This window comes from Schistocerca americana, chromosome 3 (assembly GCF_021461395.2).
Source record: "Schistocerca americana isolate TAMUIC-IGC-003095 chromosome 3, iqSchAmer2.1, whole genome shotgun sequence".
Taxonomy (NCBI): Eukaryota; Metazoa; Arthropoda; class Insecta; order Orthoptera; family Acrididae; genus Schistocerca; species Schistocerca americana.
The window spans coordinates 272,393,503-272,421,005 of record NC_060121.1 but is presented as its reverse complement, the minus strand read 5'-3'; the positions used below and the strand labels follow the sequence as shown (position 1 = coordinate 272,421,005).

The window sequence follows — 27,503 nt, the reverse complement described above, 5'->3', positions numbered from 1 at the left end:
CTCAGTTCTTCTCGAAGAACATCAATCAGATTCCTGCAAGTCACAACACCTTTGCTATAGTTCAAGGTGTTGTGCATTTCACTTTCTATTGTGTCCTCCCTGTGGCACTGATCTTTCTGGATGCTCTTGACTGGTTGGGAATTGGATGTTTCTACCAACAGGGTCCCATTTCACAAGCCCTTGACTGATTTTAAGCTTCCATTGATTCCCTCTAACCCTTTTTGTATGTAAAAAGATGAAACTTTCTCGGTAAGCTCCCTTCTTTCCATTTTGTTATAAGAAACACATTCTGGCACCAGCATGCATTCTGTTACTCAATACTGACGGAGTCTGCATAGATTCCAAGTCTGGAGGACTGGTTACACAAGCCCTCTTGTTTGATTTGGTGTTGGTATCAACCAGCAGCTCACTCTTTCTGCTGGGAGGAGGAAGAGAAGATTTCAAAGAATCCATCTCAGTCCCACGAGCAGCTAGGGATCTGAAAGTGCACCTAAACAGATCCCCATGTGCCTAGGTAAGCCTTATACAACTGACATGTGGCAGGTTTCCCAGAGGTTGCTCACTAACAACTGTTCCACCTCAACAGCCATGCATCTCATCAGTGTGCAGCGCGCCTTGAGATTGAGGCATTTTTATAGAGGTTTTCATCATCTTCACAATCCGGGCAGTCAAGCCAAGATCCCCATTCCCTGTGACACACAACATTCCACTGCCGCACCATGCAGTGATCGTTGAAGCATGCCCAGAGTTTATAGTGACAGGAGACTGGTGGTGCTTAACAGCCCTCAGTTCAGGAACCCTGGGGTTGCTAAGCCAGTGCTCAGAAAACAAATGTTGAGCCCATGAGGGGACATATGCTTGTGTGCCTATTCTGATGCTTACAGCATCATCTATTCATCACCTTTTGCCGCATGATATTTCCCCCTGCATCAATAACATGCTGTTCAAATTTGACATCATTCTGAGCTGTGGTTTTGTTTCTACATCAATTTGAAACTGGAACTTTAACTATGTATACCTTGTATTTTCATGATGCTCTGACATTAGGTCATCTGAGACATGGAAAGACCCCCTACAAAATCAGAAGCAGATATAATTGGTGAATCTCTACTGTTTGTCAGACATTATGTAAGAGACTGAAAGGAATATGAACTAGAGAAGCATGTGTCTTAGTTACCCTCAAGATGTCTAGTACCAAGTCCTCCTGCAGTTGCTTAATTCCACTGGTTTGGACTGGACCTCTTGGGGAGGTTTCTCAAATTGACCAACATGAATAAATGGATAACAGTGTGCAATGACTACCTTGTCAGCTATACTGACTACTGATGCTCCACGTTTCTCATTGACGACATAATTTTGGAACAAGGTGGACAATGTGTAATAATCTCTGACTGTGTAATAGTGTTACGGACACGATTGATGTCAGAAATAACTTCACAATGCAACTGGTCATGGGATGAAAGCTGCCTACTACCCACAGACAAATGGCTTTACAGAATGCTTTAATAAGATATTGGCAGATATGCTCTCGATGTACGTTAGTGTCAAAAAGAGAAACAGGGACATGATACTGTAAGTTGTGATATTCATATACAATGCAACAACTTAACAAACAACATTTCCATTCCATTCTTTCTGGTTTGTGAGTGAAAGTCATTACCTTTGTTTCCCTTCCAGTCTGATAATGCTCAAGAGTATTACTTTAAACTGCTGATCACCAGAAGAACAAGGAAGACAGCTGGCATACATAAGCATCTTGAACATCAAGGATGAGGACCGTTAATATTATAACATGAACCACTGACCCATAAACTACAAGACAGGGGAACTTGTACAGATTTTTAGATTAAAGTGCTGCTTTGGCCATTCTGAATCCTAACTCACTTGCTGCATACCCCCGATGAAGTCAAGGAAGAGACACTAAGATGGCAAAAGCTCAGAGAATAAATCCATATCTTTTGTAAGAAGCCTTTTCTTAGTCCTGAGGTGCAGGTTAGAAATGAGGGCTTATGATACAAAGTACATACAAATCTGCCTCAAGATCATGATGCCTTGATTGAACACAGCAACATGGCCAGCACCACCAAAGGCTTTGGCAGTGCTACCAGTATATTTAGATACTTCCTGTTTCTCACAGCAGATGCAGTGCCAATGGGTGCCAAAACCATTCAGGAGGGATTTTTTAGACATGGATAATTCCTGTTTCTCACAGCAGCTGCAATGTCCATGTGTCAAGTTATACTTACAATGCTATCAGAATGTATGTATTCCCAAATGGAATTCAGTCAGGTGACAATGTTGTAGCTAAGCCAACACCTCTCATGAGTACAAGTGAGTCTTCTCAGAAATGTGTCAATAATCTCACTGAATGCATGTCACACAGATGTAAAACAGTATAGGTCATTCGCAGTGAACAAATATATTAGAAGACAGAAAATATTGCTTAGCCTATTTTTAAGCTTTACCACTGATACCAAAATTGTCATCTTTTGTTTCTGGTCATATGTACAAGAATTATATCAGTAATATAATTGCAGTGTCTGAAAGTGAAATACAAAACATTCTTGGATTTCTTACCACATCAGTTCAGGATAAAACCTTGAGGTTTCAACGATATCCACCATCATCTTTGCCACGAGCAACTGACTGACAAATTGCTACTATGATGGCCTTACACACCCCAAAGATGGCTTCTGATTGGTCAGGTTTTTTTTTTTTTTTTTTTTTTTTTTTTTTTTTTTTTTTTTTTTTTTTTTTTTTTTTTTTTCCCCCCCCATCAGTTCTGAGACTGGTTTGATGCAGCTCTCCATGCTACTCTATCCTGTGCAAGCTTCTTCATCTCCCAGTACCTACTGCAGCCTACATCCTTCTGAATCTGCTTAGTGTATTCATCTCTTGGTCTCCCTCTAGAATTTTTACCCTCCACGCTGCCCTCCAGTACTAAATTGGTGATCCCTCAATGCCTCAGAACATGTCCTACCAACCGATCCCTTCTTCTAGTCAAGTTGTGCCACAAACTCCTCTTCTCCCCAATTCTATTCAATACCTCCTCATTAGTTATGTGATCTACCCATCTAATCTTCAGCATTCTTCTGTAGCACCACATTTCAAAAGCTTCTATTCTCTTCTTGTCTAAACTATTTATCATCCATGTTTCACTTCCAGTAGTTACATTATGCTATTTCAGATGGTGTCACCATCTGTGCTGGTGGTACCACCACTCCTGCCATTATGTAAAACTGCAACAAATATCTCTGGCTCCTCTCTGCATCAAGAGCTCACTTCCATGCACCTCAAAGATTATATCTGCCATAACTGTTGAAGGTTTTCTTACGCATTCTTATTCCTACAGCCTCTGTAATTATAAAGTACCAGTATGTGGGAGCCTGGAACAAAACTTTGTTAAACAGTATTTTATGTTTGTTTGTGAGGCTGTCCTCAGCAACTGCAGATTTCTCCAGTTGTCCATTTTTAACATGACAACATTCTGCACAGCAGTTGGGAGGACGTAGGAAAGCAGATCTGATACCTCGCCTTCCCAAACTCTGCCTATTTTGCTGGATGTAGCTCTGCAGAAGAGAAGGAATGCAATTGGTGGCTCTTATGGTATACTGAGGGCCTGAGATGTTCATCTCACTTTTATTTTACCAGAATATTTAAAAATGGCAGCCTTCCCTCCTTCTGTGTCTTGATGGTGAACTGGATGTTTGGGTGCATGCTGTTCATGTGTTCCTGAAAGTGCTCAAGAGCTTCTACACCATATGGTGAGATGATAAATGTGTCGACAACCTAACAATAATATTAAGAGGGATGAAGGAGACCCAAATGTCATGTGCATTACTCAAAATCTTCCATAAAAAAGTTGGGCATTGCTGGAGACAACAGAGAATCCATAGCCATTCTGTCCATCATTTATAAAACTTACTGCCGTACAAGAAGTACGTGGTCACCATAACATGTTGGAACAATGTTTCAGGAGGAAAATGCTCTGCCAACAGTTTCAGTGTGTCCACCATAGGAACTTTAGTAAACAGTGATACCATATCCAACCTGACTAAAATCTAGTTTTTGATGTGATGTTCACAGTGCCCGACTATTAAAGACATCAACTTAGTTAAATATTTGGCTAGCCTGTAGGTAGGAGAAATAGTGGTGCTAACAATTGGCCTCAATGTAATACCTCCCTTGTGGACTTTAGGTAATGTGTACAACCTAGGAGATCTATGAGCTCATGCTGTAAGATTTTTTATGACATCCTCTGGTAGACCAGAACTCTCCAGGAGCTCCACCATTTTTCTACTGTATGACACAACTGGTTCCCATTTTAGGCATTTGTAAGTGCTATCTTCCATAACGATCCCACTTTGCAGTGATATTCAGTGGTATTAAGAACAACCGTGGCATTTTCCTTGTCAGCAGGAAGTACCACAAGATCATCATCTTTCTGAAATGCACGAAGTCTCTCTCTCTCTGCTCTGCTGATGTTAGATTTCATTGGCTTAGCTGACTTATGGGAAGTCATAAGTCATCGACAGTACCTTGTAAGAGACTTTGCACTGGCTGTTCTGCTAATGAATACAATAGGTGCAGCATCTCTCACAATACAGCTCCTGAAGAATTCTGGTATATCAGAGGCTGTCATCAAAAATCTAAGATCATAAGCTCATAAACCTCCTAGGATGTTCTGATTATGTAAAGTCCACAAGAAATGTATTCCATTGAGGTCAACTGTAAGGTCCACATGAAAGGTATTCCACTGTGTCCAATTGTTAATGCTATTGGTTCTCCTACCAACAGGCTGGCCAAATATTTAACTAAGTTGATGATTCCAATAGCTGGCCACTGCAAACATCACATCAATAACTCTCAGATGTTCATGGAGAAAATTAAACAAATTAGAGTTGGCTCAAACTATATTTTAGTCAGGCTGGATATGGTCTCACTATTTACAAGAGTTCATACGGGGGGGGGGGGGGGGGGAGGGGGGGGGCATTAAAACTGTTGGCGGAGCATTTTCGTCCTCAAACAAAAATTTGTTCCATCATGTTATGGTGAGCACCTACTTCTTGCACGGCAGAGAATTTTATGAAATGACAGATGGAATCGCTATGGGTTCACTGTTGTCTCCAGCAATGGCCAACTTTTTAATGGAAAATTCTGAGGAACAAACATTAAATTCAGCTCCCATTCATCCATATTCATTTTATTGTTATGTTGACGACACGGTGTAGAAGCTACTGAGAACTTCCTGGAACACACAGACAGCATGCACCCAAACATCCAGTTCACCATCAAGTCAGGGAAAGGGGGAAGGCTGTTGTTTTTAGATGTTCTGGTACTGAAAGTTGGATGGACATCTCAACCACTCAGTGTACTGCAAGCCAACGCACACCAATTTATACATTAGTGCCCAGAGTTTTCACCATCCAGTGCAGAAGAGAGCAGCCTTAAATACAACAGTACACAAAGCAAAAACTGTTTTTGACAAGAACCACTTGGATTCTGAAATTAATCATGTGAAGTATGTGTCCTGAAAGAACAGGGATGGGTCACGTGTTATTAAGTCAACATTCTCCATGAAAAGGAAATGTGGAAAGGATGAACATTCATGTGATGAGCCACCAATTACATTCCTTTCCTTCTGCAGTATCACATCCACCAAAATAGGCAGAGTTCTAGGGAGACGAGGTATCAGATATATTTTCCTACCTCCTAATAAAATAAGGCAGATGCTACACCCCGTTAAGGACAGTCTCAACCTCAAGATTCCTGTGATTTACAACATCCCATGTGAGTGCAGATGCAATTATATCAGTCAGTCCATTGCGACCATTTCTGACCACTGTGCAGAACATCAATGGCATATTAAAAATTGAGAACTGAAGAAATCTGCAGTTGCTGAGCACAGCATCACAAACAAACATAAAATACTGTTTGATGCAACAAAAGTTTTGCTCCAGGCTTCCACATACTGGTACTCTATAATTAAAGAGGCTGTAGAAATAAGAATGTGTCAGAAAACCTTCAAGTCTGGTGGTGGATATAGTCTTAGCAGTGCACGGAAGCAAGCTCTCGATGCAGAGAGGAGCCAGAGACATTTGTAGCACTATTTACGACACAGCGAGGGTGGTGGTGTCACCAGCACAGACATAACTACCGACCAATTAGAAGACATCTATGGGCTGCATAAGGCCACCACAGTACCAGTTTGGATAGTCAACCACCAAAACTTTGAGGTTTTACCCTGAATCAATAAGCCAAGAAATCTGAAAATGTTTTATACAACAACGCTGTTGCAAAAAACTTTGTTCTCATCTGAAAGTGTAACCTGCTATGTATGGTATAAGAATTAATTAAATCTTATATTTATATTATGTGTGACATTTTATTTGATTCATTAATCCATTTGAAACACTACATACTGTGGAGTGATAACATCACAACAAATTACATGTTAAATATGACATACTGAACTACAAGTATATACTTACATCCGCTGCAGTTCGTGAGTAGCTGAGTCTTTTTACTTTGCGGAAAGTAGGGTCATCCATTGCTTCTCGAACAGCTGCTTCCAGTGTTGCACCCAAATTCTCTGGTGGCAGTTTGTTAAGGCCATCCATAAACCTGTATTAAATTTTAGATTAACCAGTACGATAATTTAAGTCAATGGTATTTTAGCCAGTAAGATTCTCATAAATTTCTAATAATGCTGTATCAAGTTGTTAATTTATAGTGGGCTGCTACAGTTTCTTCTACTTCTTCTTCTTCTTCTTCTTCTTCTTCTTCTTCTTAGTGTTAAGTCCCATCTTGTACAGGATCTGCTGTACCCACAATTTAGCAAATTTATTTTATATAAGTTTGAGGCCAGATGCCCTTCCTGATGTCACAGTCATCAGTAACCTACAGGGGGGAAGTCTTGTGCAGCAACTGTCTGCGGATTGTGTAAGTTTTCTTCTAAGTGTGAACGTATTTTAACTGTTTGTGTATCGTACTTTCTGAGGTGGGAATTGGAGACCAGTCCAGCATTTGCTTAAACAACAATGGGAAACACCATAACAAACACACTCAGGCTGGCCACTGCAAAAGTCATGATCATTTACCTGCTGCACACATTCAATCAAGACCTGCCTCACCTTCCTGTCTTGCAAGCTAATGTGCTGCACAGTACACTATATGAGCAGGTATATATTTTTCTCACTCTAACATGCAAAATAAATAAATAAATAAAAAGAATGAAATCAATGCATTAAAATTTTATGCACAAATTGAGAAAATTAAATCATTGTTACTGATTCATGTTTGTATTGACAATATCCATGTTCAAAGGAAAATAATACTTAAGAGCAGATTTGACTACAAGGAGAAGGGTTCTATTTTCTGCCAAACTGCGAGGAAACAATAAACTGTAACATGTACTGAAGTATCTGGTTTCTGGGAAGTATGCAGAATTAATGAATATGTATTGTGATATTAAGGCAATGGATAACATAATATTTTATCTTACACACTTAGGAAACAGTGCACAGTATTTAGGTATATTTTGTAGCTAGATCTTTCATATATCAATTGTAAGAAAAGAACATCAGAGGTTTTCATTCAGAAATGTATAATCAATAAATTGTCAAGAGCAGAACCTCAGAATGTTAACCATGGCCTGATGGTTTGGAGCAAAGTTGAATAAGGATATTATGTAGATTTGGTTGGTAGGAAACCACTTTGAAGACTGTGAAGAGGATTTTGTGCAGGGTATCTCTCACTGCAAAACATGACAAAAGGTAATCAAAGCACTGGTGACAGATAGTTTTTCCTACCACAACAACCCCCCATCACATTGTAATGATGCAAGAATTTTCATGAAATAGAATAACACAGTACGACAAGTCTGTAGGTATATGCTACTCACAACTATATAAGCAGTTTCTGTGAGCATTCTTTGTTTTATGGGAGGAGCTGTATTGTGTAGAAGAGATGGTAGCTGTTGATTTTTATAAAGTCAATGAAAAGGTAGAACGAGAGGCTGACACTTAGATACCTCACTTATCAGGGAAAGTGGGACTATGGAAAATGAGTTTAAGAGAACGTGTTAATGTCTGAACAAATGAAAAAGTGTTTCTTCAACAAGCATCTTGACAATATCATCTACAAAAATCTAACAGGCAAACTGTAATGGAATAAAGTGTTGAAAGACTGAAGCATAGAAGGTCTAGCTATTATCCAATGTTGTCCTGTTAGTGGAAGGTTTGGCTAGAAGGTCAGTTTCCTCTATTACCAGGGGATGCCAGGTATTTTTTCACACATATTTCGCATCTTCAAAATACCATACGTGGAGGCACCTTCCATATCCCCCTGTTGTTATGTTGGTAATCTGGAACCTTACACAGCTTTTCTGTAACCATGTATAAGATCATGGACTATCTTCATGTTGCCATTCATTTTTCATCCTGAATTAATTATGTAATACTGATGTGTGGATACAAGTATTATGAATGATGTAATAGTTACTTATTCATATCTTGATAAGCACCAGAACATTCTAACACCTATGAGGATCAGCACAACAGCTTGTCTTCCAACAATGTGCAATATCTTATCTGAGTCTCTAATAGTTTTGGCTAGTGTTTGTTGGATGGTGGAGTGTTATTCTGGGATGTCAAGATGTATCTTTTCTGTAATATCAATCTCACTTAAGGAAAGAGCTTGTGGAAGAAGACATACCTGTAGCAAAGCTGTTGATTGATAGATGCTTGTCCAAAGCATTGTGCAATAAGAGGAATATTCTTTTTGTCTTGGTATGGGCACTATAGTACAAGAAATGATACCAAATGTATGAAATTGCAAAGAAGATTGTATTTACAAGAAGTCAGCCACTAATTTCTAGAATATGAGTTAAGTGTAAACACATGCTAAAGGTGAAGGAAATATGGATTTTTGGAAAAAACATATGAAAGTATCAAATAACTGACTGGAATTCTTGAGATACCAGTTATTGAGGTACTGCATACCTGGCAGAAAAAAATCAGAACCTGGTCACAGGAAGCATGAAAATATGACAATAGAAAATATTCATTATAAAACAGCATATTTACATCAAGGAACAATAACGAGTCAACATACAAGCTCTTGAATGCATTGTAGCCACACCAGATAACAATGCCTTATGATGGACTGATATGCTTGTGGATGTGTAAGGCATCAATTAAATGTTATTTGCCTAAAATGAAGTCTTCATGCTTAGGAATTTATTTCAAACTGTCAAAAAACAATAAATAGAGCCTACTGGAGAAAACCTAGCCTCCGTCTGTCAATGTCAAAATATATTACATGATGTAGGTTAACAGGTCCAGTCTGTACACAACAGCTACACAGGTCATCTTGGGTGAAATTTCAACAAGCAAAACATTTTCATTCTCCACTGTAACACACACTGCACCTTTGCCACTTGTCTTCACCAGTTGTCTAATGCTGTGCAACTGCTCAACCCAGCTCTGTGCTCTTGGAGCAGCTCAAGACACTGAATACTACAATACTATACACTGTGCATCAGATACTGCAATACTGACTTAGGTCACAAATTAGACAGTACATCACTGTTTGTCGTGTCTGGGGAACTCCAATTAAGAAACAAACATCATGGTACTATTTCTGACACCTATTTATGTACTCATTAGTTAATAAAAGAAAGAAGATTTTCTAGCGAATTGTAATTACAACCATACTTGTGACATAAAAATGTTTAAATTGAGAACCAATTTAATGGTAGGTAATATTTAATTTACTTTGATTATGACCACATCTCATGTAAAAAGGGGGAAAATCAACCAATTACAGAATACAAACTGATACATAATATGACAAAACATTTAACTTCAAAAGTTACATATTTGTAAAACTTCATTATTTTTTGATAATTTATAGCCCATTAGGAATTTTAAGAGGCTGGAGCGAACACAGTGCACTTTAATTCCCATTGAAACTGTTGACTTGGGTTAAAATCCAATTATTAAACATGTAAATTATGTTTCAAATATAAATTCTGTAACACACATAATTCTCACCTCTATTTCTACTGGCAACATATATGGACTTTTTGTAAAACTGAAACAATATCTAGAAGCTGGAAAGTCTTTTCAGAGACTAGTCAACATTAAAACGTGTTCTGAACTTTCTGAGTATTAAAGCAACTGCCCAAATCAAGTTCCTTGCACTGTTAAAAGCAAGAATACTAAATTATATTCTTTTAGTTATAAATCATTATAAAGATGTAGAAATAGTACCTGAAAATTACCAACATCTGTTTTATATTTAATATAAATATGAACATTTATTAGTGACTGGCATAAAGAGATTAAAATGTAATAGTGTATTGACCTCCAAGTGAGTGCACCATCTTTAAGTCGGGAAGGACAGATGTTAATGTAATGTGTTAGGAAATAGACATTTTGTGTAAATGCACCATATGTTCTGATATTGTGCAATGTTGGCACTTTTGTCGCAAATTTCATGATCCTGAGAAATATGTGAAACAAGAACAATGAATAAATTATGAAGACACAAATTATGCTGTTCAGCATTATCAAGAACACTGGGAGATGAGGTAAGTATATTTTGTCTGTAGCGCTGATGGCACATGCTGATTCTGACCAAGAATTTGACCAGCAGGTCACAACACACAGCCCTTGTGCATTGTGGAATTCTGTCCTTGAAGTGGCATCATTCTATGACCATAATTATTTATCAAGTGTGGCTTTAATATGTCTGCATACAACATCCAACTAACATACATCTGTATCACTGAGTGTAATTCACTGTGCTCTCATTGAACTGCATTGATTTAGCTTTCCTGAAGCAGTGAGTAAGGTTGTCATGGCCTAGACAGGCATTCCTGAACCACCGTGTCACAATACATTGAAATCACTGTCAGGTGTATTGCAAGATGTCTTCTATTCTTCTGCAAATAAAATATCTAGAACATAAAAAATTTATTCATATTCATGAGCCTATGCAATAAATTTGTAACATTTGTATCTCATAGTTGTTCCATAATTTTTAAAAATGTATTGTATGTACTTTATGTCTTTGCTCGTTTATATCTAGTAAAAAAAATCATATGTAAGTGTGCCATGAAAGTTTGAAACTACTTTGGTGCCCTCCAAAGGAAAAAAAAAGATTACAAAACATGAGCCTAGACCTTAATGACCACCATGAAAGATGACACATCAAGTTGATCTTATAATTTTACAGCATTGCCAGTTAGTGATAATGTCAGACGTCAGTAAAAATTTCAGAAAAAATATTAGACATCTCTATTTTTAATCTAGAATATGATGGAGTATTTTCTAAAATAAAATTCTTGAAAGTTGTTACAAAAAAAAACGAAAATAACAACTAGCATTACAAGAAACTTTCAAGATTTTTTTTATGTCAGTCTGTGAAGAAAGCAGAAGCGCTAACATACGTTCTAAGACAAAAATATGACACATCATGAAGGAGTTATGCAAATTGGTCACAAATTGATATTCATACAGATATCAGCAGAAAATGCTGCCGATGGATGAATGTGTGATGCTTCAGCACAGCTTCAGCATGCAGTTGGCAAGGACAATAGACAGGAGATGTGGTGATACGAGGGCATAAGGTCTTTGCAAATTTCATTTCATGTATTCAGTTGGCCAGTATCTATGCCTCATAGACAGGCCCATGAAGAATACATGAAGATTTCAGAATTTGGAGAGAATGTGTAGATGGGCTAAAGAAGCCAGTTGGAGTAATCAATAGATCACCTGACATTTGAATAATAGAGATGTTACTTTTTGACGATGTTGGCAGGAATGGGTGACCCATGGCCAAACACAGCATCAAGAAGGAAGCGGTCATCTGAGAGAGATGACAGAATGAGAGGACCGAGCAATTGTCAGAGAGACACTCAGTGCCCCTGACTGATCATTATCATCGATTCGACATGCAACTGGTGCTTTGGTAACCACAAGAATCACTAATAGGTGGCTTACAGAAAGGGGGCTGAGCTCATGGTGCCCCTTGCACTGACTACCATTGACCTCTGTACACCAACCAGCCAATTTTCGGTGGTGTCTGGCGCATTAGGTCTAAAATCTCATCGAATGGAGTTGAACTGACTTCTGTGCAGAGTCCTGATTTGAACTGAGCCCTGATGACCAGCAATGATGTGTCTGGAGACATCTCAGATAGTGGCAGAATACCAAACTGACCATCACCCAGCATATGGCCCAACAACCAGGAGTGATGGTCTGAGGTCCATTTCATTTCATAGCAGAATGCCTTTAGTTGTCATCCATGGCACCCTTCAGCACATCAGTACAGCAGTCTATGTCCTGTTTTGTTGCCCTTCATGGTATGACATCCTAGGCTTACATTTCAGCAAGATAATGCCAACACCAACTGGTGAGAGATTTTACTGCTTGTCTTCATGATTGCCAAACCCTATCTTGATCAGAAAGGTTGCTGGGTTTCTCCCCAATTGAGAATGTTTGGAGCACTAAGGGAAGGACCTTCCAATCTGCCAATCTGCCAATTGGACAGAATTTGGCACCCTATCCCCAAGAAGGACATCCAACAACTCTATCAATCAATGCCACGACAAGTAACTGCTTGCATAAGGACCAGAGGTGGGCCAACATGTTACTGACTTGTTCAATTTGTGAAGTTGTTTCTCGAATAAATCTGTACATGCACATCTACAAATTTGCATCCCATCTGAACAACTAAAATAAAAATATGGACATTCTCAAAGTTTGTAAATGCATGTGATACATATTTTATCTTGAAAACATAGAAGCATTCTGAGATAAAACAAAATGAAATACCATAAGAGGTGTGGAACTGTCTTGTCTGTGTACTAGAAATATCAGTGCTGATGTATTTACGTTCTTTTGAGCTTTGTAAAAACTCCCAGCAACTAAGTTGTTAAGAAAAGTGTAAAATTAATTTTGATAGCACATGAGACATCATTATTGTATCGTACTGCTGCACTTTCTAAACTGAAAATCAAGTGAGAAGCAAAGATGAAAATGAAGATCTCTGAGCCAGAACAATTAATTTTTTCATGGAGATCGCCCAGTATTTTACTAGTAATTGGAAACCCTCCTCTGTCATAATAACCAAGTACAATTCTACACACTAACTTTTGGTTATATTATTCCTGGCTTCCTCACAGCTGGCCAGATCAATAAAAGAACTTCAGTATGTTCGACACTATAATCTTAGTTTGCTTTCAATTGTCCTGTCACTCTTTATGCGCATCAACTGGTGTAGCACTACAATTAGGCCATTTCTCTTGCATTTCACTCACTGCAAAACACAAGTCAAAGCAACTTTATATGAACAATGGAAGCCATGTAATATCACATAGGAACACTGAATATTCAGCTGATGCTGATCTCCTTTACTGCTGCAGTGTGCATGTGGTAACAAAGTTGTGAAGAGGACAAATCACAATGTTTCATGTCTGAAGACACCACACAGCAGGTATACCCTTGAGCTGCCTATTTTTGTGATGGCCACTATAATTGTGATGGTCATTGCTTAATCAAGTAATTTTATCATCAGAAGGTCATAGAGCTTGTGTAAAGTATTTTGCAGAGTACACACAAATGACAAACATGCCCAGCTTATAAAATTCATTGTGGACCTTAACATTTAGGGTCAGTTTAAGAAGTAGTTCCCAAAAAAATTTTCATTGACTTGGACCAATATGTGCTGTACTGTAAACATCACAAAGACGATTCTGAATTTTCCTTAATAAGGAAACACTCCTCTACTCACAACAGGAAAAAATTACTTATTTTGTCTTGAAATTTGGTATACTAGAGAACAACTTAGAAACATTTCACTGAATTAGCACAGTTGCATTATGTAGCAGCAAACTAACATGTCTTGATGTCCAGCTCCACTACATTGTGCATCTAACTTTTTGTTTGTACCATACCTTATGTTACAATGTTTTTGTCTTCGCTTCATGCACACTTGTGGGAATTTCATTGTAACAATACCAAAACCAAATTATGTCATGTATACATCTTTTCCAATACTATACCACAAAAACATATCAAAACAACTTTACATACATTCTAAATGTCAAGATAAGTGTGAGGTTTTGTGCTGGTGCTTCTACACTATCAAAACAAAATTAAATCAAAGCAGATTTAGCACATAATGATGTACCATTGAATATAGAAACTGATTAATTTAGCAACTAACAGTAAAGAGGCTGGTGCAAAAATACAAATAGAAAATATCCCAAACTGTCAGATGAATAAATAAACAAAGAAAGAACTAGACTTTATTAAAGGGACTAAGACACATGAAAACTGAAAAAATTAAAGATAAAAAATAACTTATATATGCAGTCAACATGACTCTACAATACAGGTAAGATAAAATACAAATAAAAGACGAAAATGAAAATAAAATTTTCCAAAGGCTAAAAGTGCTAGAAATCAGATTTGTACCAAAATCACACTTCACTCAGTACAAAAGCAAGCTTTAAAAAGCGCCTCATAGAGGTTAAAAAGATTACTAAAGTAACATCCATCACCAGTATTTAAATTCAAAGTCACCACCTCACTTAATATCTTGAAAGAGACAAGTGTGCACGATACAATCAAATAAGCAATGAAATCTAGCCATTGGATGTGAACCTGTCTTTACAGTGAGAGTGGAGGCAGCATGCCAGTTATTGTAGTGACTGTACCACAACACTGCTACAGCGATCTCACTGCTAAACTGTAATATTAAATCTTTTACATGTGTTAAACACAAGGGCTGATGTATTACAGCATAAGTGGTCATAAACTATGATCACTTACAGTAAATACAGTAGCAGTTTTTTACCAGAGTTAGTTAAAAGTACATGCTTTCAGATTAGAGATGCACGTGATAAATATTGTTATAATTTGCGAGTACTGTTTCACTTTTAGTGATATTGATCTGATTCTATAAAGCATTAGGGTTAGATAAATTGTAATGAGATGCGGGAATATTTGATCTAAACAGATTCTTCTGCTTGACTGAGCAGACAATATTAACAAAACATTCGATTAGGTCAGAGGTTCGTGTTAGTTTCACACATAATCAAGTTAGTTTTATACAGGGTGTCTCAGGAGGAATGGTCAATATTCAGGGATATGGCAGCAAAAAAGTATAGTGTACATGGTCTCTCTCATGTATACCTTAAGAGCTATGATCACTTCCTCATCTTCAATACTATGAAGCCAATTGCTTCTACTTCAAGCTCTTTGCTTTCCATATTTTGAAAAATGATAGTATGGTGCAAAACAAGAAAAATGTGTTCAGTAAGAATGAGGACTAAATTGCATAGCTTAAGAACTATGAGCATTTGTTCAACTTTGCTACAGTGAAACAAATCTCTTCTACTGAACAAGGGCTCATAACTCTTGAGGTATGTATTTTAGAGGCCATGTTTACTTGAAAATTTTTTCTTGGTTTGGTCCATGATACCTCCTCCCAAAGTATGGAAAGCAAAGAGCTAGCAATAGAAACGATTTGTTTCACAGTACCAAAGATGAAGAAGGGATCATACCTCTTACTGCATATACAGGGTGTTTCAAAATGAATATACCGGTTTTAATGCTTTGTAGCACATATTACATTCATCTTACATTTATAAATAATACACCAAATGAAAGAGAAACACAAACAGTATTTCTTATAATTATTCAGTGTGAACACTGATCACACACCGAGTCGTTGCCGAGTTCTTCCAAAACCTTGATCAATGTGTAAGGAGTAACTGTTGCAATAACACTGTTTCTGAAGTCGGATAGATCAGCTGGTATCAGAGGCACATGCACATGATCACATCAGATTGTGTGTGAACCTGGAGGTCATGCATAAAATGCTGTGTCAACTGGCCCCTTGTGCCCAATCCACTGGTCGGATACAACGTCATTAAACCAGTCGCGTACTGAGTTATGCCAGTGAGGCAGCGCACCATCTTGCTCCCAAATAAAGATGTGTTGTTCAGCTTCTTCCCATTGAGGCATGGGCCATAGCTGTAGCGTGATAAAAAAACATCAGTCGCAGTTGTTTCACCAAAAAAGGATGGCCCATAAACTATCCTCAGGGATATTTCTTGGGGCTGAGCGTGAAAGACTCGCACCCATTCAACATGTTTTTCAGTCACTCTTTGTCATTCCATACTCTTCCAATTGTGCACAAGTATGCAAACAAAACTGTTTGAGTTGCTCTTTCATATCATGTATTATTTACAATTGTAAGTTGAATGTAATAAATGCTACAACACCTTACAACCAGTATGTTAATTTTGAAACGCCCTGTACTTTAGGACCCAAGTTTACTAGACTCTTTAGCTTCAAATGATCTTTCCTGCCACATTCCTAATTATTGAGCTTTCCTCCTAGGTTACTCTGTAGTGTGCTACAAATTTCATTTGACAACTAAACCTCAGAAGTATAATATACTTAGTCATTAACAGAGAAAATTGAAAAAAACTCTGATCACTTAAGAAGGCACAAAGAAGTTATCGTGATGAAACAACTAAATGTTTAACGTAGCTGTCAACAGGTTCTGGAGATTAATGGGTTCATATCTGAAAGAGGTAATTAATGCTTCAGTAACTTCCTACATCTCATTACATTTACAATGAAGTAAAGAGTGCTACTGAAATGATACTCACTCTTTGTTAGTATTCCTGAAATTTGTTGTGTTTGCACCATCCACAGTCCCTCTATTAACGTCTCTAGCCATCCGTATATCATGTTCCCAAAACCTTCGCAGGTCTGGTGATGATGTATAAGGTGCAGCTACCTCCTTCACCTAAAGATACACAGTTTATGCTAACCAACAAAGCAATAAAATAGATGCTGAACATTTCTTTGCGTTATACTAAAAATATATCAAAAACCCAATAAATTTTCTTCTTATTAAGTAATTGCATTATAAATATATCTTTTAGTTTGTTTGCTTTGTGCAGCTATGATATTTATAGTATTATGAATCATTATTATTCTCAATTTGAGTTTTAAATGAATAACATTAATTTGTGTAGAGATTTGTGCACTAATTCATTACATTCACATATATTAACATCACAATTCTGATAAGTGATACCATAAGCTGGAAATAATAACAGTGAGCTACAAAAGCTGGAATTAACGAAGTAACATCTCAAAATGACACGAATTAAGCAAACACCAGTTGTGATGACATATTATAAGAAAAAATAAGCCTTATACAGGTTTCAGTGAACAAATATATTGAGTTAACCAATTCTTTACTGGGAGCATTTGATGTTCTTTCACTCCCATGTAACAGTATACAGCAATTAAGTCATCTTCTTTTCATCATGCATATGGCAAGTTGCATTGCAGGCCACTTCCCCTATGATGCATATACCAACACACCTACCCAAGAGTGTCATCTACAGGAAGTGGATCACGAAATGTTTTGTGGGTATGAATGATTATGAAGTATCCACAGAGCAAAAGGCATGTACTGGCAGGGGAAAATTATCCAAATATCTGTACTGATGTGAAGGTAAAATGAACAGGCTAAGTGACAGCCATGAAAGCATTACTACACTCATCTGTATCCAATTCCAACCCTTCTGTATATTCCACCCAGCTAAAAGTCTCTAACTGAAACGGTGCTCTGTAATAATGTAAGGCATACCAGAACAATCTTAACATGAGCCTATCTCATTAGATTAAATCTACACTCCTGGAAATGGAAAAAAGAACACATTGACACCGGTGTGTCAGACCCACCATACTTGCTCCGGACACTGCGAGAGGGCTGTACAAGTAATGATCACACGCACGGCACAGCGGACACACCAGGAACCGCGGTGTTGGCCGTCGAATGGCGCTAGCTGCACAGCATTTGTGCACCGCCGCCGTCAGTGTCAGCCAGTTTGCCGTGGCATATGGAGCTCCATCGCAGTCTTTAACATTGGTAGCATGCCGCGACAGCGTGGACGTGAACCGTATGTGCAGTTGACGGACTTTGAGCGAGGGCGTATAGTGGGCATGCGGGAGGCCGGGTGGACGTACCACCGAATTGCTCAACACGTGGGGCGTGAGGTCTCCACAGTACATCGATGTTGTCGCCAGTGGTCGGCGGAAGGTGCACGTGCCCGTCGACCTGGGACCGGACCGCAGCGACGCACGGATGCACGCCAAGACCGTAGGATCCTATGCAGTGCCGTAGGGGACCGCAGCGCCACTTCCCAGCAAATTAGGGACACTGTTGCTCCTGGGGTATCGGCGAGGACCATTCGCAACCGTCTCCATGAAGCTGGGCTACGGTCCCGCACACCGTTAGGCCGTCTTCTGCTCACGCCCCAACATCGTGCAGCCCGCCTCCAGTGGTGTCGCGACAGGCGTGAATGGAGGGACGAATGGAGATGTGTCGTCTTCAGCGATGAGAGTCGCTTCTGCCTTGGTGCCAATGATGGTCGTATGCGTGTTTGGCGCCGTGCAGGTGAGCGCCACAATCAGGACTGCATACGACCGAGGCACACAGGGCCAACACCCGGCATCATGGTGTGGGGAGCGATCTCCTACACTGGCCGTACACCACTGGTGATCGTCGAGGGGACACTGAATAGTGCACGGTACATCCAAACCGTCATCGAACCCATCGTTCTACCATTCCTAGACCGGCAAGGGAACTTGCTGTTCCAACAGGACAATGCACGTCTGCATGTATCCCGTGCCACCCAACGTGCTCTAGAAGGTGTAAGTCAACTACCCTGGCCAGCAAGATCTCCGGATCTGTCCCCCATTGAGCATGTTTGGGACTGGATGAAGCGTCGTCTCACGCGGTCTGCACGTCCAGCACGAACGCTGGTCCAACTGAGGCGCCAGGTGGAAATGGCATGGCAAGCCGTTCCACAGGACTACATCCAGCATCTCTACGATCGTCTCCATGGGAGAATAGCAGCCTGCATTGCTGCGAAAGGTGGATATACACTGTACTAGTGCCGACATTGTGCATGCTCTGTTGCCTGTGTCTATGTGCCTGTGGTTCTGTCAGTGTGATCATGTGATGTATCTGACCCCAGGAATGTGTCAATAAAGTTTCCCCTTCCTGGGACAATGAATTCACGGTGTTCTTATTTCAATTTCCAGGAGTGTATATGTACCTTTCTGGAATCTTGTAGATTGAAATTTGATCATTTTTAAAAACAGATTCATTGCTTCTCAGAAACAAAACATTGTTCCTTTATCTTCTTTTTCTCTTCAAACACCAAGCTTTCAATCTATTTTCATGTCCACCCATCTCCTTGGCAGTTATTTGATATTACTTTTCCCATGGTGCTTATGCAACCTCTCTGTTCATTTTAATTTTTGGTGCAAATTACTCAAAACACATACTTTCGAACAGTTCATTCCAAACTATATTTACCTGTTCACACTCAAATTTTAAGAAGAGAGTTCTTCCCTTGGTAATAGAGATCATCAATGTTTCTTATACATATGACAGATTACTCGCCTTACTATTAAAGTATCAGGTAATGACATTTCATATTATGATATCTGCTACATTCTACACACAAGACAAAGTATACTTGTACATAAATCCACTTTTTTTTCATAGGATCATTACCATAATTTTTTCTACTTCATTCATTCTATGTTGTACATGCAGATTTTAAAGCTCAGTTTCAGGCTATATATGTCTGGGAAATACAATACTTAGCAGAGTACTTCAATATGTATTACTTCACAACATAAAACAATGTTTGTACAGCAATACACTCAACTCAAATAACATGACAATTAATAATAAACACTTTTTGAGATGAGTAACGGATTTTCAAAGTGAGTACACAATCTGTTAACATCCCTGCCTGCATGAGAAATTAACTACCTCTCACTGTTGCATGAATAAAGAATGCAAATATGGCAAGTGCATTTCTTGGTCCTGGCTGCCAGACTACTAGCACGTGCAGTGTGAAGGAAGCAGTACAACAAGTAATATACAAGATGTAAAGATTACAGATTAACAAACTACACAACAGGGTCACTGCAGAGTTGCTTCTAAGGGTACAATAGTTATCATAGTTCTTTGGATCATCAAATGTTGAACTGCTCTGTTATTTACTTTTTGTCCTACAAAATAATTTTCTGATAGATCATCAGGAAAATGAAGTTAAGAAACTGTTATATTCTGTGGAGACACAATGACTGGTCAGTACTTATTTTCAGAATACAAATCTTCAAGTACTGCCAATTAAATACTTAAAAATAGAAGAAACTACTCCAGACTTTCAGAATTTTTTACTTCCACCATTGGGGTAAAAAGAAGGATTGGGTGGGGGAAGTTGGAAGGATGGGCAGCTAACTCAGACCCCAAGTTGAGGGGCAGAGGATACAAGTTGAGGGGCAGAGGATACACATATGGAGGGGAAGGTGCTGTGATCTCCACCAAAGCTGGATGCCTCTCTCTGGTTGTCTGAGCATCATGACCAAATATGCTTGTACTTTATGGTCACTATATTGTGGTTAGGTGAGAAACTAAGTGTCACTACAACACAAAAGAGAATAGTTTCCAAGTCTGAGCTCATGTCAATTTTTTACATCAGATACTTCATATTTATGGAGAAGAACATGCTGAACTGTTTCAAAATTAGTGAAAGAATTGCTACCAGTTCTGCTGCATCATTTCAAAACTTGATTGTGATCTGTACATTGGCAGGTTGACCATAAAACTGTTTCTGCTTTATTTCCACACATGATTTAGTCACCAACCCCATTGTCATGCAAAACACCACTATGAGATGCAGCACAAATCGATAAAATAGATACCATATTACCCGAAACTTTATGCTCTTGTAATTTGGAAAGTCAACCATTCGTAACAAAGCAGTGTTACCTTGAACATACTTGACATTGTTTACTCCAATATGGCATGATTCATGATATGCAAGTATTTCTTAAGGAGAAACTTGTATTACACATGGGATTCTGCTTCTGAATGCAAAGTGAAGAACATTTTTATGTATTTCATGTCTGAAGGAATATATTGCCTACCACCACTTTTGATCCCACTTTGTGATATAGAAACACGTGCTTCAAATTTCTCTCAACATGACATTAAATGTCATGTTTTCAGAAGGATAATCACCTCCCTTGGGTACTAAATTTGGTCTTTTTTGACAACAGACATACATGTACAATGTGACAGCAAATGGATTTCAGGAGCAGTATTGCACATACATGTCAATTAATTACACTGAATGTGCTTTCATAATCGTAATTAAATAAGTTAACAAAGTTTTCCTGCTACCATTTTCAGAAAACAAGAGAAAATGTAAAATTCTCAGCTTATGTGGAGAAAGGAATTACTCTGGTTCTAATGTAACATTGCGATCTTCTGTCTGTCTAATAGTTCCCTGCTTCATATACTGTTTCAGTCAACATGAGACATAGTAAGGTAGAGTAGCTCCATTGGCTATAATTCAAATGCTTAAATAATTTTTCTTGTTTTTTCTGATTTCCACTGGACACATAATATACATACCATGTGCACAAAAAATCCCAAATTCTTATTCACCCAGCATTTCAATAAACTTTATTATTCATAGGATAATTCACAGTTTGTTGATGGTAGTATAAACAGTTCATGTAGAAATACTTTATTTACAGAAATTCTAAAATTATGATACCTTGTAAACCATGTGCACATCAAAACTCAACCCTGCTAGTAATTGTTTGCTTTTTGATAATTTATTTCAATGCCCTCATTCTCCCCTTTCAAACAAATAATTTTATCTTTCAGAAAACTTAATATTTCAAGACTTATTTGAATTCAAAATTTAAAATGTACTCAGTGTAGACTCTCACTAATCCGGCCATTCCTGGCACATATGGGTGCCGGATTAGCGGAAGTGCAAGACTATTGAGTGTCTGAAATATATTATATTGTTTTATTTTGTTTCTTATTTATTTTGAAAACATGGGGGACACAGTGTACTGTACTTCATTAAACTGAAGGATACAGTTTTAAAACATAGAGGATATACTGTATTAAATCCAAAAATACATTAATTTTCAAAGAAAACTTAGTCCTTGAGTGTATACAGTACATAATTATACAGTCATATCACTCACTATGAAACATCTCCCTAATTTTTAACTGTCACAATGGTGATACGCGACGGTGGCATGCTTTATCACACAACTGCTTTAAAAGTTCTACATCAGTACTGCACGTATCTGGTTGTTGCATAATGTACTCCAGGAAGAACTCGGCAGCTTCAGCACCAGTAGTCTGAGAAATCTTCATGCTCTCTCCTCCTGTGTCATCTTCTTCATCACTTTCATCATTACTTTCTTGCACACTTTTGATTATTCCTTCGTCTGTTAAAGTGTAGTCCATATCACAGTTTTCCTCTGTACATTGTGGCAGCCAGTTAAGGAATATTTTAGGGAATTGGTTTAAAAAATTTATTTCAAAGGCCCTATCAAATCTTTACAAGTTTATTCCTAGAGCAACTTATGCTGTGCCTACGTGACACAAGTTGCCTGTCTTTCAAAACTGAGGCAGTTCTGTTCAGTTAAAGCTGCTGACAAGAGGTGCCCTGAGACCTCTGCCAAAACTACTAGCGAATTCACGCCATCGGTTTTAGCCAGAAGCGTGCACAGGATACAGGTCACGTATGTGGACGCTGGAGTGTTCTGCAGTGTGGAACACAGTTGCCTCTCTCTCTTGTAATCCAGACCTCGTGCAGAACAGACATCTTTTCGGAAGGCAGAGCCTCTGGCTCTGCTTTTCATGATCGGCCTCCAACACAAGTCAACATGAACTGCTTCCCCTTCCTTTGCCCATTTCAATTAATTGTTCGACCTCCTAGACTGGCCTAAACCTGGTAACTTCCGGCCCTAGGTGCACCCCTTGTATACCATACACTGAAATATATTCTCCTTATTGTATCTAATTTCCTGTTATGTCATTTACGGGGGCCCTGGATGCCCACTATCAAGTCCTGACCGCTCCACCTCCTGCACAGCTTCATCACGAGGCATACATAACAACCTTCTTCCCCCTTCCCTGACCATATACAGTACATTGGTGTCAGAATTGCGAATCATTCTCACCTTTCAGTCCATAGGGTAGCCGTTTACTTTTAGTTCATGTTTGACATTTTGTGGTCGGTCAGTATTCACCACTGGTATTCTGCTGCGATCCGAGCCTGGATGCTGCAGAGCATCAGCTACAGTGCTGCTCCAATGCTGCATCCATACATACCAGCACCCGGGGTAAAGTCTACTGCCTGCCTCTCACAGCGTGCCGCAGCATCAATTGTGCGCTCAGTACAGCGAGCTGCACCTCACAGCCACGTGCTTAATTTGTGCGTTCTGGCCTCAGTTGATGGTCCAACCGGCCCAGTTTCTCAGTCACCGCCAGCTGACTCTGAGTTGGGTGTGGAAGCACGAAAGGAAAATGTGCAATGCATCCTCACCAGTGCCGTGGCTTGCTGAGCGCACGGGTGCACTGTTCACAGTTGGTGTGGCTTCTCTGCCGCTGCCGCCATCCACCTGCTGCCCCATGTTGGCCGCCGGTCAGCTCCCCATTGCCATCTGTGTTTGGGTCCTGGCCTCAACACTCGGGGTGTGTTCTTTCAGCGCCGTGCAGCCAGACACCCCGCCATCCACACCACTGCCATGCGGGTACCAGTGCATATGGTCCTTAGCCGCTGCTTCTGCACGTTGTGACACAACGACTGTACTGTGAGTGTTGGCATGTAGTGAGGCACTTGCAGTCATTTGTTTGGAGAAGAGATCAGTAAATTATAGTAAACAGGTAAATTTTGTATCTTATGCAGTTATTGCCTGTTTTTTGGAGGTGTCTTTACCTAGGACAATTTGAACTTTGAAATTTTGTGAGTCTGATTACTATAAGGTATCTTGAATGTGTATTTGTTCTTAGATAAGCACTTCACCTGTTTGTTGGTTGGATAGTTAAAAAGTTTTTTTTTTTTTTTTTTTTGAGGTCTTTCAATTAATCTCCAGGGAAGTGCAGCTTGCACAATGTGTTAGGCAACCACAAAGTCTCCTAGCTGTTCCGTTTCGTTTTCGTGTCATGATCAACTCTTTTTTTCCTTTCATCTTTCCTATGAGCATCATTTCTCCACCCTATGATGAAAGTAGGTTCCTTCTCCTTGCTCCACAGACACAAGTGCTTTAAGGGCTCTGTAACGCCATGTGCCATCATACCGCGTCTGCAAGGTTTCTGAAATCAATGGTGCACTAAATCTTTTTACCTTGATGGGAGTTCGTTTTTATTGCAAGACCACAGATGTGAAATCAGCATTCAGGCCTTGTAAGAAAAGCAACAAACCATTGGATTCTGACGGTCCTGGTGAGGTCTGTTGTTTACTACTGGGCCTAGGCGACTTTAGGCCCCGAGCACATACACAGTCATAATTACATGATTAGCACTTGTGTTGCCGAAACTGATAAGACGTTGTGTGACATGTCAGATTGTGGAACGAAAGGAATGAACTTCTTCTACCTTCTCTTCCTTTTCTTTCTTGTCCCTCTGCATCCTCTTTCCTGGCCATTTATTCTTTTTCTGTCTGTGTCATCTGTTTTTCGTAAGTGGTAGTTCCTTGATTGGTTAACTCAATGCACGAAACTACGATGTATTACACAATTTACCATAATAAAACTTATAATGAGGAAAGAGAATTGATCTGTTCCACCCCTCTAAGTTGATAGAGGATTGATGACTTCTAGCTGTTACCCCCAGAGGGCAGCGAAGTTTTGTTGATATGAAGATATGTAATATGTTGTTTTATTGAGGTTATTAGTGAGCAGGCACAAGATCCGGCGGTCATGTGGTTGAAGATAATTATGTATAGGCAAGAGTTCCTGTGTGTGTTGTTGTAGGTTATGTTAAATGGTCTGTTTTATACTGCCACCACAGAGGTCAGAGCAGATCCATTAGCCATGATTCATTTTACCAGGCAACGAGTTTCCAGTTGATACACAGTTTTGGAGTCATTTAAATTGGATGTTATGTTACCAGTGAACACTTACTATAAGCAGAGCATGGTGCAAACACATGGACTAGCACAGCTGTCACCTTGCGATAAGCCAGTTACGCCCCCAAATGCTACCACTTCTCTCCCTATTCTTCATCTTCCCCCGTAAGTAAGTATTTTAATATAATTTAGAAGTCATTTATTGTATAAGTTGTGAGTGACAATGTATGGAGAGTATTATATAGAGTATAAATATTAAGTCATCGTAAGTAACAGTTACAATTTTGTATGAGAAGGATGGCCCAGGTGCACACCTACAGTATTTGTATTATGTGGGAAGTTTAGGTATTTTGAAGAATTTGAGGTGTTTAAAGGTGCCGTCTCTCAACTACTGTATAGGTCTTCACGATGTGGTGAATTAAATTACTTGCATTATTCAGCTTTGTTGCAGAATTTTGGTGTTGTACTGTATTTCACTTGTAGATCTCTTCTATTGACTAAGATATTGTTTTTCCTTTCAAAAGAATGCATCAAGTTTACCTTACTAAAGTTTTTCTACAATGCTACTTTTTACAAGCGTACATCATTGAACTTTTCATTTTGTTGTCAAACCTTGCGGTGTCTATCCTATTTGTCTTTTATTGTTCAATGGATTGTGATACTTCGAAGTTTCATCTAACTTTTGGAACTAATGTTCCACTGCTTTGCAGATGAACTAAGTCCTTTCACAGTTTACAAGCATTTATTTCCCTGTTTTCTTTCAAGCTGTCACTAAGGGTTAAAAATGATTATGTGAGTTTAACTCTCATGTCTGCCAAATTGATTGTTTCCCTTCAGTCTCTCTTTACAAAACTTTCCTGACCTGTGTCCCATGAAATTAACATTTACTTTTTTCTTACCTACATCTTGTGCACAATATATTAAGTCCTTCAGTACTCTGTCATACACTCCGGCCATTACATGTCAGAATTTTCATCATCTTGAGGCAACTCTGTTGTAGTCTTTATGCAGACAACAAATTCCTATAACGGATGGCCAGTGTTTTATGAATTCTGTGTTTCCTGAAAATCAACACAGAGATGCACTCTGTTGTCCAATATCTATTTAAGAATTAAGGCACATTTTGTACTAACAATCTTAACTGAGCCTTCTTAAATGTTGTTTACTGTACTGCCATGCATTTGATTTTGCCCTATGACAGTTAGGATCTCTTCATGTACAAATTTTGTGTTGCTCTCTGCCGATCATTACCAGTGTTTGACCATCTGTTATCCAGCATTGTCTTTCTCTGTTTTTACGCATACTTTGCATTATGCCACTGGTACACACCACCAGCTGCGCTTCAAAACACATTTTCTTCTAGATTACCTTAGCAGGCACACCTGTGCTGTGCCAAGTGCTGAAAGTGCCACTGCCTCTTCTCCTTCACCCCTCTCACACTTTCTCATCCCTTGTGCTTACCTCTGCGCTCTTTCCCCTCCCACATCATGTGTGTTGCACCACAGATAATATCCCCTCTATTACCCTACTAGAGAGAAGCGCCATTAAAGTTTGTTGATGTCACAGAAGCATATCTCTCCTTTCCCGCCGGGCAAGCCATGTGCTCTTCTCCCGTCAGTCGAAGTTTGTTTACAAACAATGTGTGAGCTTCTGTCACACAGAACCACATTCTAGATGTGAATCTTTTCATATTTAATGAACTGATTATAAACTCACTGCGTTCTTTCCCTTTTTTATGTGAAGTTTTATGAAAAGGATGAGGCTATTGTTAGCTGTTTTTTCGCCGCAAACACACATTTTAATTATCTTTTCTAGAGTTTTGCCTGTGTGTTTCTCCATGCCTATAACTGTTTCTTACAAGCTCATTTTATGTCATATGACAGTCCCATGATAATCTGAAAACAGTAAACTCTAAGAACAGTTGATGGGACATATATTTTTCTTGCACATTGCCGTTTTAGAGTAAAAAATAAGGTTGTAACCAGTCCTCATTTGCAATTGGCACTCAAACAAGGGCTGTTCTGGTCTTGTTCTTCAGTTTTTATAGTTGTAATTTTACTATATAGAACAGTTTGTTAATAATTACCATAACAGATTTGTAAAACATTGTGGTTGAGTCATATTATTAAGAAAAAATTGAAACTATTGACGACTGAGAAGTTCTTAACCATTCAGACCACAACTTGGTCACATTTCAACCTTGTTAATTTGCATTTGCCCCACTTTTAACTAATTAATTTACATGACAAAATAAGTGATGTGCATAAGGAATATTATCCTGAGAGGTAATTTAAATGTGTAATCTTTGCTATCCCCTGACTTCATCCTTAATTTCAGTGTTTTGTCAATATAAGAAAAGGCTTTGTACTCTGTATTTTACCATATATTAAGATAGATAAGGTTTGAATTATATGTGTTTTATGGTACCCCATCTCTTGTACTTTGTACATCAATCCTCCATTTTACTGAAATGTGTTAATATTTCATAGACTCA

The 27,503-nt window shown here is 38.8% G+C and overlaps 1 protein-coding gene across 1 annotated transcript in view; it reads right to left on the bottom strand.

Annotated features, from left to right (window-relative positions):
- LOC124606011 overlaps nucleotides 1-27,503 on the bottom strand; it is a gene marked incomplete at its 3' end in the record, with an annotated part of 268,057 nt that overhangs the window by 11,551 nt on the left and 229,003 nt on the right. The window contains exons 11-12 of the mRNA XM_047137974.1: nucleotides 16,694-16,833; nucleotides 6,492-6,624 (exon numbers count right to left, since the gene is read on the bottom strand). Of these exons, the coding sequence (XP_046993930.1) occupies nucleotides 6,492-6,624; nucleotides 16,694-16,833 (273 nt within the window). The remainder of the gene's footprint in view (nucleotides 1-6,491; nucleotides 6,625-16,693; nucleotides 16,834-27,503) is intronic.